Source organism: Zymoseptoria tritici, chromosome 10 (assembly GCF_000219625.1).
Source record: "Zymoseptoria tritici IPO323 chromosome 10, whole genome shotgun sequence".
Taxonomy (NCBI): Eukaryota; Fungi; Ascomycota; class Dothideomycetes; order Mycosphaerellales; family Mycosphaerellaceae; genus Zymoseptoria; species Zymoseptoria tritici.
The window spans coordinates 1483636-1501833 of record NC_018209.1 but is presented as its reverse complement, the minus strand read 5'-3'; the positions used below and the strand labels follow the sequence as shown (position 1 = coordinate 1501833).

Below are 18198 nucleotides of genomic sequence, written 5' to 3'. Positions count from 1 at the left end.
GATTACATCTTGGGATGGCGATCTAATCAAGATTGGTGAGGCGCAGGCATCTCATCCTTGATCGACCAACTCAATCGTCCGTATGAGTACCTCCCACCTCCCGCGATCGGGATTATCTCAGCCTACAGCACTCCAGGAAACTGCTTATCCCGATTCCTCTCCCACCACGCATCCTCATGCGCCGCCACCAACTCACACTGCTCCCCCGTCACCCGATCCCACTCCCTCAACCTCCCAATACTCCTCCTCGCCCCCTCCTCATCACAATGAATACAAAGCCTCCTCCCGCCCTCCCCCTCCCACGTCCCAATCTCCTTCTCCCCCGTCAAAAGTCTCCGATCATGAAACGCATCACCACACAACATCACCCACCTCTCGCCCTCCGTTCGACAAAGTAAATTCACATGTCCGGGAAGATGGCCCGGCATATCAATCACAAACACACTCCCGTCGTCAAATAAGTCCAACGTAGCCGGAAACGGACCCATAGACTTCCACTCCCCTCTCACCGCTGGATCTGAGAGCTCCTGCGTCCGGTCGGAAGGAAGTGTTCCAGGCACGAAATGCTGATGACTGCCTCCCGCTCCGAGCCCGTGTTCTAGTACATCTAATGCACCCTTCCCGACTCGGAATTGTGCGTTGGGAAAATCCTCCGGATCGCCGTGGTGGTCGTAGTGCACATGACTTAATATCACCATGTCTACATCTCCCGGATCTAGTCCGCCGGCGGAAAGTTGCGCTGCTACACCCGGTTCCAGATGGTGAGGTTCTCGACTTTTCAGGTGAGCTTGTAAAGCGGACGGGTAGCGGTCTTTGGAGCGGCGTAGGCCGAGGTCGAACATGAGGTGGAAGGGTCTTGAAGTTTTGGAGGAGAACTTGTTCGGTCCTGGGTGTTTGATAAGGAAGGACAGAGAAGGTACTGTGCGGGCTGCGTTTGGCTCCGCCGGCGAGACGAAGAAGTGGTCTGCGAGAGTTATGTAGCCGCCGGCCAGGGGCGAGACGGTCACGTACACTTGGTTTTCGCGGGCAGGAGGAAGAGGGAATGTCATTGTGATGGAGATACGGCAAGTCGCCGGGATCGGCGTTGTAGAGGATAATGGCGGTTCGGAATAGGAAGGAGCTAGGATGTTCAAGTGAATGAAATCGAGCAGCCTACCTCATGGTAAATATGCCTTTTGACGCTTCTGTGCATTGCAGCTGCTCTCTTCCTCGGTCATGTCTTCCCCGCGTAGCAATTGCCTTCGAATCCTTCGGTCTATATTGGCGCATTACTTACGTCAGCAATGAGAGCCATATATAGTTTCTCCATTTGCCCCTCTAAAGTCAGCTCCTAAAGTCTTCAACTCCTTCGAGCTATGCGCATGCTCATGTTGTGTAACAAGACGACGCATCGCTAAAGGTAAGATGGTAAGCAAGGCTGATTTTCCCTTGATTTCTTCTCTTCCCATCTTCTTCTGTCCTCCAATTTTTCGTTGAAGAGCCTGTTGTTTTTCGAGGCTTCCATCGCTCTGAAGGCGAACTGCATTGACATGGCGTCCGAGCAACCACTCCGGGCGGATTCTTATACCGTGGCCTGGCTATGTGCGCTTCCGATTGAGCAGGCGGCAGCTCTACTCATGCTGGACGAGAGACACCAGGAGCCGGACGGATTCCACCAGTTTTTGAGGGATGACAATGTATACAGCTGGGGCCGCATCGCAAAGCACAACATCGTCATTGCATCTCTTCCGGACGGCGAGTACGGTCTCGTCTCTGCTGCCGTCACAGTGAGCGGCCTTCGCGCCTCCCTTCCACACATTCGGATTGGTCTCATGGTCGGGATCGGCGCCGGTATACCGTGGATCGGAGATGTTCTGCTTGGAGACGTCGTAGTCAGTAGTCCTGACGGAAAGAGCGGAGGTGTGGCCCAGTACGATCTGTACAAAGCAAAGGTCAGCAGTGGTGTGGCCACTAAAGAGCGGAAAGGATTCCTGGCCAGTCCTCCTCGTGCACTTCGCAATGCGATCGAAAGCCTGAAAGCGGATCACGAGTTCCAAGACTCGAAGCTTGAACATTTCATGCAAGTCTTCCAGCGTCATAAGAAGACAAAGGTGACATACGGCTACCCTGGCAACGACAAAGATCCATTGCGAGCCGAACTGGGTACGGAGGCTCGCCCTCATCCCGAAATTCGGTATGGCATCATCGCATCGGGCAATCGCCTAATCAAAAATGCACAAGAGCGGGACGAGGTCTTGGAATGGCTCAGCAATGAAAACATCAAGCCAATATGCTTTGAAATGGAGGCGGCAAGCCTAATGAACAGCTTTCCATGCCTTGTCATCCGAGGAATTTGCGACTACGCAGACGAGCACAAGAATGATGTCTGGCAGAGATACGCAGCGGGTACGGCAGCTGCGTTTGCGAAAGAGCTTTTGGGATATGTCCGCCCAGCAGATGTCGTGATCTCACCGCAGATCGGAGATCTGGTCGAGACGGTGAATAGCAGTGAGTACCGCTGATAAGCTGAAATATCTGGCTCTCAATCCTGATGTTTGTTCCAGTCCAGGAGACCGTACAAAAGACCGAACAGACCGTTCGGGATTTCCATGCCAGCGCGGAGACGCAAAGAATACTTGACTGGCTCTGTCCGACCGATTACTCGAAGCAATTTACGGACCTCAGCCGTCAGCACTCCGCTGGTACCGCAGAGTGGTTTCTCCAGCATCCGCATTTCCAACAGTGGGCTCTCTCGACAAATGCCAGCGCTCTCTTTTGTCCAGGCGATCCAGGAACTGGAAAGACGGTCATCTCCACGCTTGCGATACACCACCTCTTACACTCTTCCGGTGCAGCTGGCCAGGTGGCCTACATCTTTTGCGACTATGCTCAACATCAGGATCAAACTTTCGAGCATCTCATGTGTGCGCTCTTGCGACAGGTGAGTTGTACTCGAGAAAGTTGCATCGTTCCAGATGTCGAGGCGCTGTATCGCCAACACGAGCCGCGGAAGACCCGACCACGCACAAGCGAGCTCCTCAGCACGCTGGAGACGACCTTAAAAGCCTCCAAAAACGTTCATCTCGTCGTTGATGCTCTGGACGAATGCAATTTACCAGCTTGCGAGGACTTCCTTACTGCTGTAAAGGGAATGCCCAATCTGGCACTTCTTGCGACATCTCGACATGTCCCGCTCATCGAAGAGATATTTGCCGATGACCAGAAGATCGAGATCAGGGCTTCTGAAGAGGACATTCGACGTTACGTCAAGGGAAGACTCGCTGAAATGGACAAAGACATACAGAACCGCGACGATGTGATGGCGCGGGTTGTCAACGAGGTCATCGAAACTGCAGATGGCATGTTCCTCCTCGCGCGGCTTCACATGAACATACTCACCACTCTGTCCAACGTAAGAGCCGTCAAAGACAGACTTGACAGACTCCGCAAAGGAGTCGAGGCCTACAAAGACATTTACGAAGCAACCATGTCCAGGATCAGTTCAAGTGGCCAGGCCGCACTGGCACAGGATGCGCTCTCCTTGCTGGTCCATGCCAAGCGTCAACTGAGTCCTCTGGAACTTCAGCATGCTCTCGCGGTCAGACAGGACGACGAGAAATTCGACCCCGAGAGAATGACGGCACTTAGCACGATCATATCCGCGTGTGCAGGTCTTATCACGATCGAACCGCAAAGTGACGTGGTCAGGCTGGTTCACTACACCACTCGGGAATACTTTCAAGAGAAGTTGCCATTTTGGTTCCCGAACGGCGACATGGCCATTGCAGAGACATGCGTTGCTTATCTAACATTCCCTGCCGTGGCCAGCTACCGTCGTCTAGAGTCCTCTCGTCCGCAGAGCGCCAGCTTGCGCCATGGCAGGAAACCGATTGGGCGATTCCAACTTTGTGGAATTTTTCCAACTTCCCCCTTGCCGACGTTACGTGAGTGGCCATTTTTGAATTACGCAAGTCGTAATTGGGCTTTACACGTCGAAGACATCGAACGAGCCTCAATAGACAGGGGAACCGAGCGGTTGATCCTAACCAGGGTGGTTGCACTTCTGAATGATCCCAAGCGCCTCCTCGCGTTGTGCATTATGGAGTTTTACCATGGATACGATACTCTTCTAGCCGAAAAACGCATCGCATTGAGCTCACTCACGCCATGGCACATTCTGGCCAAATATGATCTCGCGAAGTCGTTACAAATCCTCTGTGCGTTGGCTACGATTGAGTTGCCGAGCAATTCACCAGGCAGTCTGCCACCTATTATCTATGCATCGCGCTTTGGGAGCGAGCATGCGATCTCGTTCTTCCTAAAGCTAGACCCCACATCGGGAGACATCGGAGAGGAGGGTGAGCGCAGACCGCTCAGCTGGGCAGCAGAATTTGGACATGTCGGGGCTGTGAACCTCCTGTTGAGCATTGGCCGGGCGGACCCCGAATCGCGCGACAAGACCGGAAGGACAGCACTTATGTATGCAGCTTGGGCCGGACATTCCAGCGTTGTCGAGGCATTGCTGAGCACTACTCCGGCGACTCCGAACTCGCGAGATGCACGAGGATGGACGGCACTCACGTATGCGGCAGACCGCGGGCACTTCAGCGTTGTGGAGCTGCTACTCAGCTCTACAACGGTGAGTCCGGACATGAGCGATATTGATGATCGGACGGCGCTCTCGTTTGCAGCAGCATATGGACACCATAGCGTTGTGGAACTGCTCCTGAGCTCTTTTTCGGTGAATACGGACTCACGCGGCAAAGATGGCCGGACGCCGATCTCGTGGGCAGCGGGATCAATCAATAGAGAGAAGAGCCATGCGTCCTACACCAAAATTGTGAAGATGCTTCTGGATACTGGCCTCGCAAATCCAGCTTCGGTGGACAGAGAAGGATTGACGCCGCTTGCTTGGACGGCCAGAACCGGGAATCTTGACATTGTGGGCCTACTTCTGAATACGAACAAGGTTGCCGTGAACACCGCAGATGCGGGAGGGATGACTCCAATAGCCCATGCAGCCGCAAGGAAACGCGCGGAACTAGCAGCACTCCTTTTTGCGCAAGGAGCTCATCTTGGCTGCACAGTCATACCGGGCAAGAGGGAACACGCGGCCCCGTTATACGGCGCTAGCCTTGAAGATTGTCCAGCTGTGAAGATGCTCATGGAGATTGGTCTTGACAAAGGAGACCTAGCACGGGAATGTGGCATGGCGTCGCCCCAATTGCTGCTACGATGGCATGGAATGAACAAGCTCGGCACGAGCCTGCTTGCTGGCAACTGCAGCCATGAAACACTGTGGTCTGAGCTATTCTACGCAGCTCGGCGACCTGGGGTCCTGGGCCTTGTTCTGGACATACTACTTGAAGCTGAACAATTCATCATACCACAGGACACGATTCGCCTTGTCCGCGACAACTCGTGGCTGCAATCGCGTGAGGCGTTGAGCACTGTATGGTATAAGAGCGACAATTTGAGCGCCGAACTGATTTACGATGCCGTTCGCAGGCTGACGACTGCACAATGGACGTCCGAGCTGGAGGGCGAGGAGGATCCCAACGCCGGAAACCCAGATTACATGTCATTTTGGTCGAAGCTACAAGATGCAGAGTCTGAATTTGAAGGGTGGGAGACAGAACTAGGATCCTACGAGGATACTGCGTCGATATCTACAGATGATCCGGACAGGTACGTCTACTTCAAGCGCTTCGAGGAAGGAAAGATCAACTCCTTCGAACAAGAAGGGGCTGCAAAGGAGATGCAGGATAGTTCTTGGTAGCAACGACGTGAGGTATGTTGTGATTGGACTTAAGCTAAGTGGAAGAAGACCTCTGATTAGCAGGTATATATTGTTATGCAGAGAGAATCTTAAGTGTAAGATTCTTACTTTAGCTATCTGTGTGTAGGAATGCCTTAGCACTAGTTACGTGCACTTTACTAATAGTTAGTCTAATAATCCACAACACTCCCCTATTAGCAGCTGCATTATTACGAGCTGTCTGTTACCTAAATATAGCAGGTATTTACCTACTACGTAGCTAATACTCGGCTTTAGCTTATTAAAAAGTATCTTCTTCTAGCTTTTTTATTCCTCTACTTTATAATCTATACCTCTTATCTATTTAGCTAATTTATTAGCTAATCTATTATCTATCCCTTACAGCTATTAATAATACAATCTATATTACTAGCTATAGCTTCTAGAAGAAGAGCAGCTTTCTCTGTCCCTAGGAAAACCTTCTAACAAGTTATCGATAAAGTAAGAGCTATTAGTAGTAGAGATCTCCTATAGATCTACAAAGATAGTTCTATAGTATATTAGACTATATATTAATTTATTAAAGGAGAGATAAATAGATACTATAACAGAGTAAATGTTAGGGCTTAGGATCCCTTCTCTTTTATAGCTTACTTTAATAGGTTTATAGCTAAGCTTAATAAGGATCTCCTTACTACAGACCTTATTAATATAGTAATAAAGGAGCTATATAACCTAAGGGAGTAGGCCTTCCTAGTAGAAAACTACCCTAGTCTAACAACTCCTAATCCTTAGGGATTTGTGTTATACTATAACTAGACTCCTCTTAGCTAAATATTAAGCTCTAACAAAGCAGAGATAAAGTAGTAGTTAGTAGTATAGCATCCTGTGTATGTTCTCCTTAAAATCCCTTCTTCCCTAATAGAAACTAACATTCTCCTAGGCTTTAAGTTAAGATTCTAGGGGAATTAGCTTAGTCTTTTAGTAGTAGTTTTAGGGGGGTAGGCTGCAAGTTCTAGGATATGTTCTAATGCTTTTAGGTTTTTATAGAAAAGTTTTCCTTTAGCTAGGTGTTTTTCTTATAGTTTCTTAGATACTTTTGTAAAGGTATATAGTTACCTCCTTTCCTTTATACAGATAAGAATAAAATAAGTATTCTAAGTGTTATGCTTCTTAGTTTTGCGACAAATAAAATAGTATAATTCTAGGGAGGGAATCCTTCTTAGGTAGGAATGCAGGTATTAAGGCATAAATTTAAGAGCAATTTCCCTCTTCTTATTAAGGGCTAGTTAGTCTAGTAGTATAATTTCTAACTACAGATTAGAAGGTTACAGGTTTAATTCCTATATTAGCCTCTCTTATGTGTCTATGTTAGCTGCCTAACATAGATATATAAGTATCTTTTTGCTAGATTTATAGATCTATATATTAGAGGATAGTGTTTAGGGATTTTAGTTTTATTAGATAGTCTGCAAGCTGCATATCTGTCCTTACAAACTCTACCTTAATACTCCCCTTATTATATTGCTCTCTGCAGTAATAGTTCCTAAGAGAGACATATCTTAATCTTTTAGAGTTAGCATAGTTTTCTACAAGGCTAATAGCTAATTAATTGTCTACTTTAATAAGGATAGTAGAAATGCTTTTAGCCTAGGTAAAGGGCTAGAGCTTATTAATAAGATTCCTTACCTAATTTACTTCTCTTATTGCCTTAGTAAGAGAGAGGTACTCTGCCTTAGTACTAGATAGTACTACTTCTTTCTATAGTTAAGATCTTTAGACAACTAGGCCTCCTACAATTTTAAAGAGCATTCCTAAGGTAGACCTAGATATGCTAGGATTACTAGCAAAGTTAGAGTCTAAGAATGCTTTAATCTAAATTTGCTCCTTAGTTTTCCTATATATAAGGCACTTGTTAATTGTACCTGCAATATATCTCTAGATATGTTTAGCTGCCTAAATATACAAAGGTCCTAGGTTCTAAAGGAACCTTATATAGTAGTTAATAGCAAAACTAATATCTAGTCTAGTATAGTTTAACAGATGTTGCAGTTCCCTAATAATCTTATTAAAGAGATTATAGTCCTCCTTTGTTCCCTTATCCTAGAGGGGTTTAAGGAGGGTGTTAAGGGGGTACTTAACACTCTTTGCATTATTAAGACTATATCCTTAAAGTTCGTCTTTAGAATAGTGTTCCTAAGAGACAGATATAGAGCTATCTTTCCCTTCCTTTAGGTAAAGTCTAAGAAAGACATTAGTATTAACAACCTTAATTATGTACTTCTGCTCTAATCCCTTAATTAGCTTGTTAATCTTATAGTCTAACTGTCTAAAGATCTAGAAGTTATCTATATAAAGGAGAACAAGGATGCCTTTCCCTTAAAAGAGGCAAGTATTACTAACAGTTCTTATTAGACTAAGCTTTTAGAGAGTATCTATAGTATCGTAGTGCTAGAGAGCAGCTGCCTACTTAAGCCTATATAGTCCTTTCTTAATATATATAATGTACTTATAGGTATCTTTCTTAAAGAGATAAGCTCCCTCTAGTAGCTTAATAAAGATCTGCTTATCTAAGTTTGGATTTAGGAATGTAGTCTTAATATTAACTTATCTCCTCTTCTAGCTAAAGTTAACTAAAAGGGACAGAAGTATTCTCCCTATTGCAGCTCTTAGGGTAGGAGCAAAGGTATTAATATAGTTAAGTCCCTTCCTTTATATAAATCCCCTAGCTGTCTATCTAGCCTTATACTTCTCTATAGTTCTATCTAAGAGCACCTTAATCTTAAAGACCTATTTCCTTATAAGAGGGACTCTCCTCTTAGGGAGGGTGCTAATAAGTTTCTATTTAAGGCATCCTGTAGACTTAAGTAACTTAGCTTCCTTAATAATAGCTTTCTCTTATTCCTTATAGTTAGATCTAGAGAGAGCTTTCTTAACTATCTTAGGATTAGACAGATTAGGATTTGTTACTTTAAGTCCTATCTTCTAGATCTTGCTATAGTCTTTTCTTACAATTAATCTTCTACTTCTTAAGAGTTTAAATATGCCTAAGCTTTTAGGACTTGCTTTATTACCTAATTTCTTAGGTCTCTTAGGGCTTCTCCTTACTTTCCTCTTTCCTATAATATAAATGTCTAGGAAGGGAGTTATAGTATAATCTTAGAGGTCTTCCCTTTTAGGGCAATCCTCTGCTAATACTTAATATTATAGCTATATTAATAAGGTATTAGCCTACTCCTAGAATCCCTTAGGACTTCCTTAGAATCCCTTAGGACTTCCTGTTTCCTTAGAAATATACTTCCCCTAAGCTAGCTAGGAGGCTTCTTTATACTTAGTAGCCTTTAGCTAATTAGGCTTAGACTGCTTATGTTAGTTATCCTAGGACTATATGTCCTAACCTAATGTTTGCTCCCCCTAAGATATTAAAAGGGAGGCTTAGTTTCTCTCTCTCTGTATAGTATTAAATATATTCTCTACTTCTTAAAAATAAGAAGTAGTAAGAGGTTAGGCTTCTTGCCCTTAGGCATCCTAGCCCTAATCTTAATCCTTAGTATAGATAGTATAGACTTCCTGTTCTATAGTAATAGGTTATATTAGTTATAGGAAACTCTCCCCTTAGAAGTCTAGGGCAGCAGGTATTATACTATATACCTTATCCTTATTATATATTATATAAGGAGAGGTTATAATCTTATGCTAAAACCTAGTAAGGGTAGATAGTTTAAACTTCTAAACTATATAGTTAGTTAAAGTGTTCTCCTAGAATCCTAGATTCTAGTATTTCTTTACTCTAGGATAGAACTTCTATAAATTAGGTCTCCCCTAATTATATAGATATGCTCTATATCTAAATCTCCTAACCTTTGTTAGATTAATATATAGAGTTCTAGTATTAAGATCTTAATTAAATTCCTAAAGAGGAATCTTGTTAATTAATAAGCATACTAGCCTATTAGTAAGGAAGATTGCATATGCAACTACAAAACTCTAGAAAGGGAGAGGTAGACTAGAATTAATTATTATTACTCTTACCTTATTAAGGATAACCTTGTTAGATAATTCTGCAATTCTATTCTACTTAAGAGTATAGGGAGCTAAGAAATCCTATCTTAGTCCCTTATTCTCTACAAATATAATTAGATTATTATTGTTAAACTCTCCTCCTCTATCTAAGAACTAGATCTTAACTATCTTTTTGTACTAGTTAAATATCTTAGTAGTCTATTTCTTAATAATTTGTGCAGCTTGTAATTTAAGCTTGCAGAAGATAGCCTATCTCCTTCTTAATTTTGCATTAGTAATTATAAGGATGTACTTGCATCTAAAGATGTCTAGTAGAAAGATTAGTCCTATAATGTTAATATAGACCTTATCTAATAAGAATTAAGGTATTAGTCTTAGAGTTCTTAATACTACTCTTTATAACCTTGCAAGCTTGCATAGCTTATAGTACTTAAGTGTAGATATGTTAATCTGCTTAAGTCCTTAGACTTAAGCCTTTGTTGCATTAAGAATCTTATTCCCTACATAGCCTAGTCTCTAGTACTATCTTGTTATATTAGCCTTAGGCATAGCAAAGGCTAGATAGGATATATTCCTGTTAGTTGTAGAAGCAACTTTAGTACTCCTCTTAGGGAGAGAGACAGTTATATTCTAAAGGATTAGAATATTATAAGTAGACTAAACCTTGCCTATCTTCTTATTATTCCTTAGAATGCATAAAGATAGCCTATCTAGGTAGACCTTGCACTTTAGCTAGAGAGTCTTTACTAAGATAAGGTTATAATTAGAGTTAGGAGAGTATAACATATCTTGTAAGGTAATGTTTAACTTATTCCCCTTATACTTTATTATAATCCTTACACTTCCTAAGTATATAACTGTGCTTTGTCTAATAGCTTAAGAGAACCTAATTAGGGTTTCTAGGGGTTTAAGGTCTAAGAACTAGGACTTATTATTAAAGAAGTAGTATAATATACTAGAATCCTAGATAATAGTGTTACTCCTTTGTATTCTAGCAGCAGCAATTGCTGCTCCTATAAATAAGCTGTCTAAATTAGAGCTTAAGCCTGTATTAGAAGAGGAGATAGGCTTAATTACTATAGCACCCTTTCCTCCCTTCTTATTATATCTCTTACTCTTATCTTAGGACTTCTTCTTGTCCTTATTAGATCCTCCTTTTCCTCTATATACCTAGGACTTTAGGGCCTTATTAGGGTACTTCTTAAAGCAATCTGTATTTATATAGATATAATAGGTATACTTAGTATACTAATTATTATCTACTGTAGTACCCCTAAATCCTCCTACTATCCTCTATATCTGTAGAGGAGGTTCCTTAATTAATAAGGTAATTAGCTCTTTAAGAGTTATGTTCTTAATATAATAGGATTGTCTCTAGCTTCTTAGGTATTCTAGATAGTAGAGGCCCTAGATAAAGAATAGCCTAATCTGCTTATTACTAAAGGTAAACTTTAAGACTAGAATGTTCTTAGACCTAGAGTATTATTCTATTACAGAGATATACTTATAATACTACTTCTAGAAGTCCTTATAGTACTTCTAAGTATTTATTCCTTAGATCTTAATATTGCTAATTCTAAGAATCCTTAGGCTATTATAAATGTTTATAGTTACAATAGGCCTGTAGGTAGCTGCAATAGTATTATATAGTTCCTTAGCTATCTTCTCTATATCCCTAAAGTTAGGCCTTAGAGATTAGTTAATCTTTTTGCTAACAATCCTATATGTAATTAGGTTATACTTATATTAGACTTAGAGAGGAGTTAGTCTTAGTCTACTAGTTAGAATAAGTTCTATTACTAAAGTATCCCCTCCTTCTTTTTAGGAAGGAGTTAGAGCCTAGGAGGATAAAGTAGTACTCTTCTTAGTTAGTAGAGAGGGATATCTAACTTTAATTCCTAGCTTTAGTTAGGCAGGGCACTAGGGAATGTTATAAAAGATATAGCCTAACACCTCCTTGTCTATAAGGGCTGCTTTAAGCATTCTTAACTAGTCTAAGAAGTTACTTCCCTTTCTTAGGACTTTATTCTCCTTCGCAGTCTTAAACTTATTAGCCTATATTGCGGCTATTGTTATAACTAGCTCTTTCTCGGCTCGCTAGTTAACTATCTAAATAGTATATAGTAAGGTTCTAGTAGCTACGCTTAGAACAGATAATTCTTCCTTAAGTGTGCAGTAGTTACGCTAGGCTTATAACCTGTTATAATTAGACTTAAGCTAAGTAGAAGAAGACCTCTAATTAGCAGGTATATATTATTATACAGAGAGAATCTTAAGTATAAGATTCTTACTTTAGCTATCTGTGTGTAGGAATGCCTTAGCACTAGTCACGTGCACTTCACTAATGGTTAGTCTAATGATCCACAACAAGGTATACATGTCGTCTTATGTCAGCAACAATAGTCTAGCTATAAGGTAGGTAGCTTCTCCGCCATACAGCTCCATCGCTCCGACGTCGGCTTTTGAGCTTCGAACTCCCGGATAAGAGGAGTCGGATAAAAGCTCTAGCATCAATGGCGTAGCTGTCCGCGTGCTCATATCTTTGGGCTGGCCGAGGCGCTGACGAAAGTAAGCTCGTGAACGGGCATTGCTTGTTCCTTCCTCCATCTCCTCATCTTCCTCCTCATCTTCCTCCTCCTCCTCCTCCTCCTGCTACTCATCGTCCTCACTCTCACATTTCGTGCGAAACACATACCCCTAGATCTCGATTGTGAAGCCCTCATCCTACCACGACCTCTCCAGAAAGAAACAAGATCCATCCTATTCCTCCTCATTCCTCCCGACAACCCCTCCATCCTCCCTCCATCCAACAGCAACCATGTCCTCCAACTACACCCCCGAAGAAATCGCCCAAGCCCACCGCATCCTCTACAACGAAGGCATCAAAATGCGCTACCAAGTCGCCGGAAAAGAATACGTCGACAAAGCCCTCGCCAACGCGGATAATTCTTTTTCGAAAGCTATGCAAGAAGTACATACATCCTACCACCCTTCCTTCCCTCCCTGCCCTCCTCTCGCTTCCCTCGAACACTCAACCCTCGTTGGCAACCAATCCCTCGCCGTTGTATGACCTCGCTAACGCTCCCCATAGTACGTCTCCGAATCCTGCTGGGGCTCAATCTGGACCCGCCCGGGCTTACCCCTCAAAACCCGCTCCTTCCTCAACATCGTGATGCTCTGCTGCCAGAACCGGTCTCAGGAATTGGCGACGCATGTCAAAGGTGCCATGAATAATGGTGCGACGGAGGAGGAGATTAAGGAGGTGATTTTGCAGGCGGCTTGTTATTGTGGGATGCCGAGTGGGATTGAGGTGAGTTTTTGTTCTTCTTGCGGGTGATGGGCGCATGACTGTGGGAGTGGGAGGTGGGAGGTGGTGGTGGAGGTGGATGGCTTAGCTGACGGGTGTGATACAGGGTTTCCGAGTTGCGTGGAAGGCGATTGAAGAGTGGAGAGCCGCGGGAGGGAAAGAGGCTGAGAAGAAGGGTGATTCGCATTATGTTGATGAGCATCGGGATATGGATTTGGGGGAGAGGGCGAAGCCGGAGGATGTCTAGCCATGCGACGTGCAACCTGCCGAGTGGTATGGGAAGAGGGCACGAAGCAAAGTGGGCGAGAAGTCGCGACCAGATGCCAAAGGAGGAGATTTGGCGAGAGAAAGGAGCTTTACAGGCAAGCGAATTCAGGAAATGTGCAGAATTTGCAATGTCATGACGACGCAGATCATGTCCAGTACCTCAAACACACCTGCAACTCCTAGACAAGGACACTTATATCCTCCCACCAAAAACACCCTCACCGCGGACTTGGTATCACGCCCGCCCTCTGCCTCAATAAATTCCTCATCGGCAAAAAATATCTCCTCCCCTCCACCTCTCTCTCCTCACCCGCTTCCTCCACAAACTTCTCCCAAGCACACCACTCCCACCCCTCACACTTATCCTTCTCCATCACCTCCGCCTCTACACTCTCATCTTTCCGTCGTCCAACCATCCAGAGCGTGATATAATGCTTCCCCTCGTCAGGCATATAATCGTTCGTCGCAGTAAAGAACTCGATATCCACGACTTCCAGTCCTGTCTCTTCCATCGCTTCTCGCCCAGCGCAGGTAGCGGGATCTTCGCCGAACTCGAGGTGCCCGCCTGGAAGGGCGTAGGTTCCGGCTCCGTGGGAGCCTTTGCGGCGGCCGAGGAGGAAGGTTGGGTTTGAGGGGGTGGAGGAGGGGTGGAGGATGAAGAGGGCTATGCCGACGCGGACTTGTTGTTGAGTGGACATTTTCGATGCTTGTTGTTGGAAAAGGAGAAGGAGAAGAAGAAGGGAGAAGATGGAGGAGAAGGATATGGTCGATGTGACTCGATGGCGGGCTTGAGGGAGGTTGTGGGCGTCCTACCTTGCTTTATTCAATGAGACCTCCTTTCACATGCGTTGCTCTTGGAGGCTTTTGCTCGTGATACTGTCTAGTAGATGCACTAGCGGAGATGGAATGGTCAAGTGAATGTTGTTATGCATGAAGAGAAGAGGAGTTGGACCTCGAGAGATGGCCATCACAGTGCCAAGACATCTGGCGGGGCGACGACGACCCCTGGACCCTGGTCCTCGTGCTGTCCCAAAACGTCGCTGGATAAGCTCAAGGCATCTCCCAACAATCTTCCCAGCAAACAAACAACAACAACCCGCGACATACACCCATACACCTCACCGTCGTCGACACCACCCATACCCACACACCGCCACCACCACCCATCATGGACCAGTTCCGCGCCTTCACCAAGACCATCTCCTCCTCCGTCCAGCCGCTCGCCAACCGCAGCCAGCAATGGATCAAGGAACAGACCGGCAACGCGACCGAGAAGACTGAGCTTCCTCATGACTACGTCGAGCTGGAGACCCGCATCGACGCTCTCAAGGCGACCCATCAGAAGCTGCTGGCCGCGACGTCGCAGTATGCGAACGAGGCGTACGATTACCCGCCGAATGTGCGCGAGAGCTTCCAGGATTTGGGCAAGAGTATTGGTGAGAAGGTAGGACATTCCGCATGAGCAGGAAGAGCCAACTCCGGCATGAGAAACGGCGTACTGATCTCAGTCCATCTAGGTCAACCTCCTCTCCAAAGCCGGCACCGCAGCAGAAGCTCAAGCCGCGCTGACAGCACCACCCTCCGCTAAACCCCAGCCCAAAACCTTCAGCCACGCCATCGCGCGCGCCTGCCTCTCAGGCTCCCAGGTACGACGACCTCAATACCTCACCCCTCAACCCTTCGACCCTCTAACGACATTCCAGACCATCTCCACCGCTACGCCTCAAGGCTCCACCGAGCAAGACCCGCTCTCCAACGGCCTCGAGAAATTCGCCATTTCCAGCGAGAAAGTCGGCGAAGCGCGTCTTGACCAGGATGAGAAGATTCAGGGCAAATTCCTTGCTGGCTGGTCCACGACGCTCAACCAATCTATCAAGTCTGCCGATAAAGCGCGTGCTGCGGTGCAGAATGCGAGGCTCAATCTTGATGCTGTGAAGTCGAAGACTGGGACTGGGAATGAGGCTGCTTTGACGGACGCCCAGAGGAAGAGTATCGAGGCTGCGGAGGATGTTTTCGTGGAGAAGGTGGACGAGGCGACGAGTGTGATGAGGAATGTCTTGGATACCCCGGAGCCGTTGAGGAATTTGGTCGAGTTGGCCAAGGCGCAGCAGGAGTATCACGTCAGGGCGGCGGAGATTCTCGAGGAGAGCGTCAAGGGATTGGAGGAGTTGCAGGTGGAGCAGGAGGCGGAGTGGAGGAAGGCGAGGGATGAGGCGTAAGAGGGTGAGGGATATGGATTGGGAGGAGGACAAGAAGGAGGAGATTGATGTTGCGGGAAGGAGGAATGAGAGTGGACAATCGTTCGGAGAGATTGGATTTTAAGGTCAAGGCTTCGTGCTTTTTCAGGATGGGATACCATGGAGGATACTCGTGTTTTGCGTGGCACACCATAGCGATTCGATGTGTGGATCGGCTTGGATGGGCAATTGGATTTGTTTGGTGCCTCTACTCTACGTCCTTCTCTCATCGTGGCTGTTCAAGCGCTGCAGCTCCAATAAGCCCAAGGACTTCAAGTTCCGCCCTCCGCAGCGAGACGCACTCATATACAGAGTTTCCAACATACCACTTCCACCCCGACGACATGCTTTGTAATCCTCTCCAAACATATATACACCCACCTCCACCCACCCTCATCCTCCAACCCTCCATCTCCTCCTCCTCCTAAGCCGCCCCAAACCCCCTCAAAAAATCCGGCCTCCTCTTCAACACCCCCTCAATCTCCTGATCCGAAATCGCATACTCCCACTTCCCCTCCACGCTCAACCCATTCTGCTTCCCACCATCCCTGTACCCATAAACATTCGTCCACTCCCATCCCTCCACCCCCGCCCCCTCAGCCGGCTCAATCCGAAACGTCATCCACACCGCCGCCGCCGCATCACTGATAACCTCAACCCGCGTGTTGGTGACGTGGATGTTGTACCCGAGACCGCAGGCGGTGAGCATGTTGAGGTATCCCGTGACGATGGGGATGGGGTCGGAGCCCATTTGGTTGACGCTGCCGAGGGAGAAGGTCGTGTGGTTGGGGGAGTAGTGGGCTGCTAGGGCGGTTGCGACGGAGAGGGGGGAGGAGGTGGAGGGGTCTTGGGAGAGGGCCATGGCGGCGGCGTAGGAGGTTGCGAAGGCGTGGGCTTTGGAGTGGACGGAGGAGGGGGAGGCCATTTTTTGGGGGTGGAGGGCGGGGTATGTCGTCTTTTCCGGGTGGGTTGTGGCCGGTTTGATGTTTATTCCGTGCGGTTCTTGTTGGAAAGATGAGGTCGAAGCTTGTTGGGAGGAGAGATGGAGGGATTTGTGTATATCTCTGGAACTCTCTTCGAGTGGGGTTGTTTCGCAGAGCTATTCGGTAGGTCACAGAACGGCAGTTCCAAACTGTCAAGGTCATGCCTGCAAGCATCATGGCGGTGAGGCCTTACGAGGGTGAAACTACTGGACCGGAACTACACTGGACCGGAACTACCATGATCCGGAAAGGCGTGATGACAAAATAAAAAGAAGTACCGCAGACTCGGGCTGGTCAACCTTCAACCTCACTTCTCCGAGGATGTTGCACAATCAACATCTGCGACTCGGCGCATAGAGACAATGGTACCGGATGCTCGTACTAGTTCTAGTCTACCACGCCGATACTCCCTACGATGCTCTCACTACCAAAGTCAACACATGCCTCCCATACCTCGTAAACGAGATGGGGTTCTCCATCAGACCCAAAAGTGTCCGCTGAGCAAGGTGCAATCGCGACAGCACTCATGTTCAACTACCATCTCTCCGGCCCATGGCCCGAGAACCCTACCGATTCCGACTTCGAAGCCGACATCCTCGTTGAGCGATCCCTCGGCCTCAACATGCGACCTTCGCGATCGTTCGTCGATAGGGGTACTAACCCAACGCATCAACAGCATACGCCTGCCGCCGGAGAGATATCGAACGGCAAGAAGAGGTTGCATCCCCTATGAGAAGTCCTTTGGCCATCTTTCCGATCGCAGAGGAACAGCCGAATAGAGCTGCTAGTCGAATCGAAGATGAGGAGGCCAAGCTAGCCGCTGCCAGAGTGCGAGGGAGGAAGAACAAAGGTACCGCCAAGCGGAAGCCAATCGAGAAGAAGAAGCCGCAGTACTAGGAGGCTCCTTGCTTATCGTCGACTAGACTCCATGCCATGATCATACCGCACCAAACCTCTTCAAGAATTGATTCAGATGCCCAATATCATCCGTCGGCTGAATTCTCGTATATCGGCAACCAGGGACTTCGATATTTCCCGCTCGTACCAGCATTCGGACGAACGAGCACAACTCCTCGTTGTTCTTGGTGAAGCCTTTCAGCGGAGGTTCCTCTGAACCGTCGCGGTCCGTCAAGCTGTGCCAAAGTTGCTCCCATCTGTCAGCCGTGCGGAGAATGATAGATTGCGTTGCTGGTAGAAGAGACCAATGCCGGGCGATCATCGTTTGGGATTGCAGCGCTGTGAAGTATCAGTCCCGCCGCTGGATAAAAGTCTCTCGTCTTTGCATGAGCGATGTACGTACCGCAAATGACAATACCCAAGCCTGTTGCATCAACGTCGATGTAAGCTTCAGGATTACAATCGTCTAGCAGTATGTCCTTGAACGTCTGCGCTGGCGTACGGTGGAATCGCGGATTTCGGCATGACACGAGAGTGTCGAACGCAGCTTCTGACTCTACTTCGAAGACGTCTTCTCGGCATGGAAATCCGGTTTGCATCTCACTGCTTGTAATGAGCGGACAGCTGTTGAACATGATTGCGAAACAGCTGTCCATTGTGAAAGCCCAGGATGCTAGTCTGCGACGGAAGTCAGTGCCGATTCGTAAGTCCTTGCGCTGTGCCGGCGAAAGTCTTGCCGGATACGTG

At 46.7% G+C, this 18198-nt stretch overlaps 6 protein-coding genes across 6 annotated transcripts; 3 read left to right on the top strand and 3 right to left on the bottom strand.

The window, feature by feature from the left end:
- Window positions 1-122: 122 nt before the first annotated feature.
- Window positions 123-1049, bottom strand: MYCGRDRAFT_49006 (uncharacterized protein; the record flags this gene model as incomplete). The annotated part of the gene is made up of 1 exon (XM_003848935.1): window positions 123-1049. One exon carries the CDS (start codon window positions 1047-1049, stop codon window positions 123-125), a length of 927 nt encoding a protein of 308 aa, XP_003848983.1.
- Window positions 1050-1529: 480 nt separating this feature from the next.
- MYCGRDRAFT_48791 (uncharacterized protein) lies at window positions 1530-4936 on the top strand (the record flags this gene model as incomplete). Its single annotated transcript, XM_003848969.1, has 3 exons — window positions 1530-2477; window positions 2549-3799; window positions 3929-4936. Coding segments are annotated over 3 exons (3207 nt in total), but the record flags the coding sequence as incomplete, so codon positions are not given.
- A 7642-nt stretch (window positions 4937-12578) lies between these two features.
- On the top strand, window positions 12579-13314 carry P3,4O (protocatechuate 3,4-dioxygenase, P3,4O; the record flags this gene model as incomplete). Its single annotated transcript, XM_003848970.1, has 3 exons — window positions 12579-12731; window positions 12852-13070; window positions 13174-13314. 3 exons carry the CDS (start codon window positions 12579-12581, stop codon window positions 13312-13314), a joined length of 513 nt encoding a protein of 170 aa, XP_003849018.1.
- Window positions 13315-13552: 238 nt separating this feature from the next.
- Window positions 13553-14032, bottom strand: MYCGRDRAFT_48799 (uncharacterized protein; the record flags this gene model as incomplete). Its single annotated transcript, XM_003848934.1, has 1 exon — window positions 13553-14032. The coding sequence occupies one exon, from the start codon at window positions 14030-14032 to the stop codon at window positions 13553-13555; it is 480 nt and encodes a 159-aa protein (XP_003848982.1).
- A 399-nt stretch (window positions 14033-14431) lies between these two features.
- MYCGRDRAFT_63400 (uncharacterized protein) lies at window positions 14432-15799 on the top strand (the record flags this gene model as incomplete). The annotated part of the gene is made up of 3 exons (XM_003848971.1): window positions 14432-14778; window positions 14852-14980; window positions 15038-15799. 3 exons carry the CDS (start codon window positions 14503-14505, stop codon window positions 15551-15553), a joined length of 921 nt encoding a protein of 306 aa, XP_003849019.1.
- Window positions 15800-15995: 196 nt separating this feature from the next.
- MYCGRDRAFT_111138 (uncharacterized protein) lies at window positions 15996-16613 on the bottom strand (the record flags this gene model as incomplete). The annotated part of the gene is made up of 1 exon (XM_003848933.1): window positions 15996-16613. The coding sequence occupies one exon, from the start codon at window positions 16494-16496 to the stop codon at window positions 15996-15998; it is 501 nt and encodes a 166-aa protein (XP_003848981.1).
- Window positions 16614-18198: the final 1585 nt, after the last annotated feature.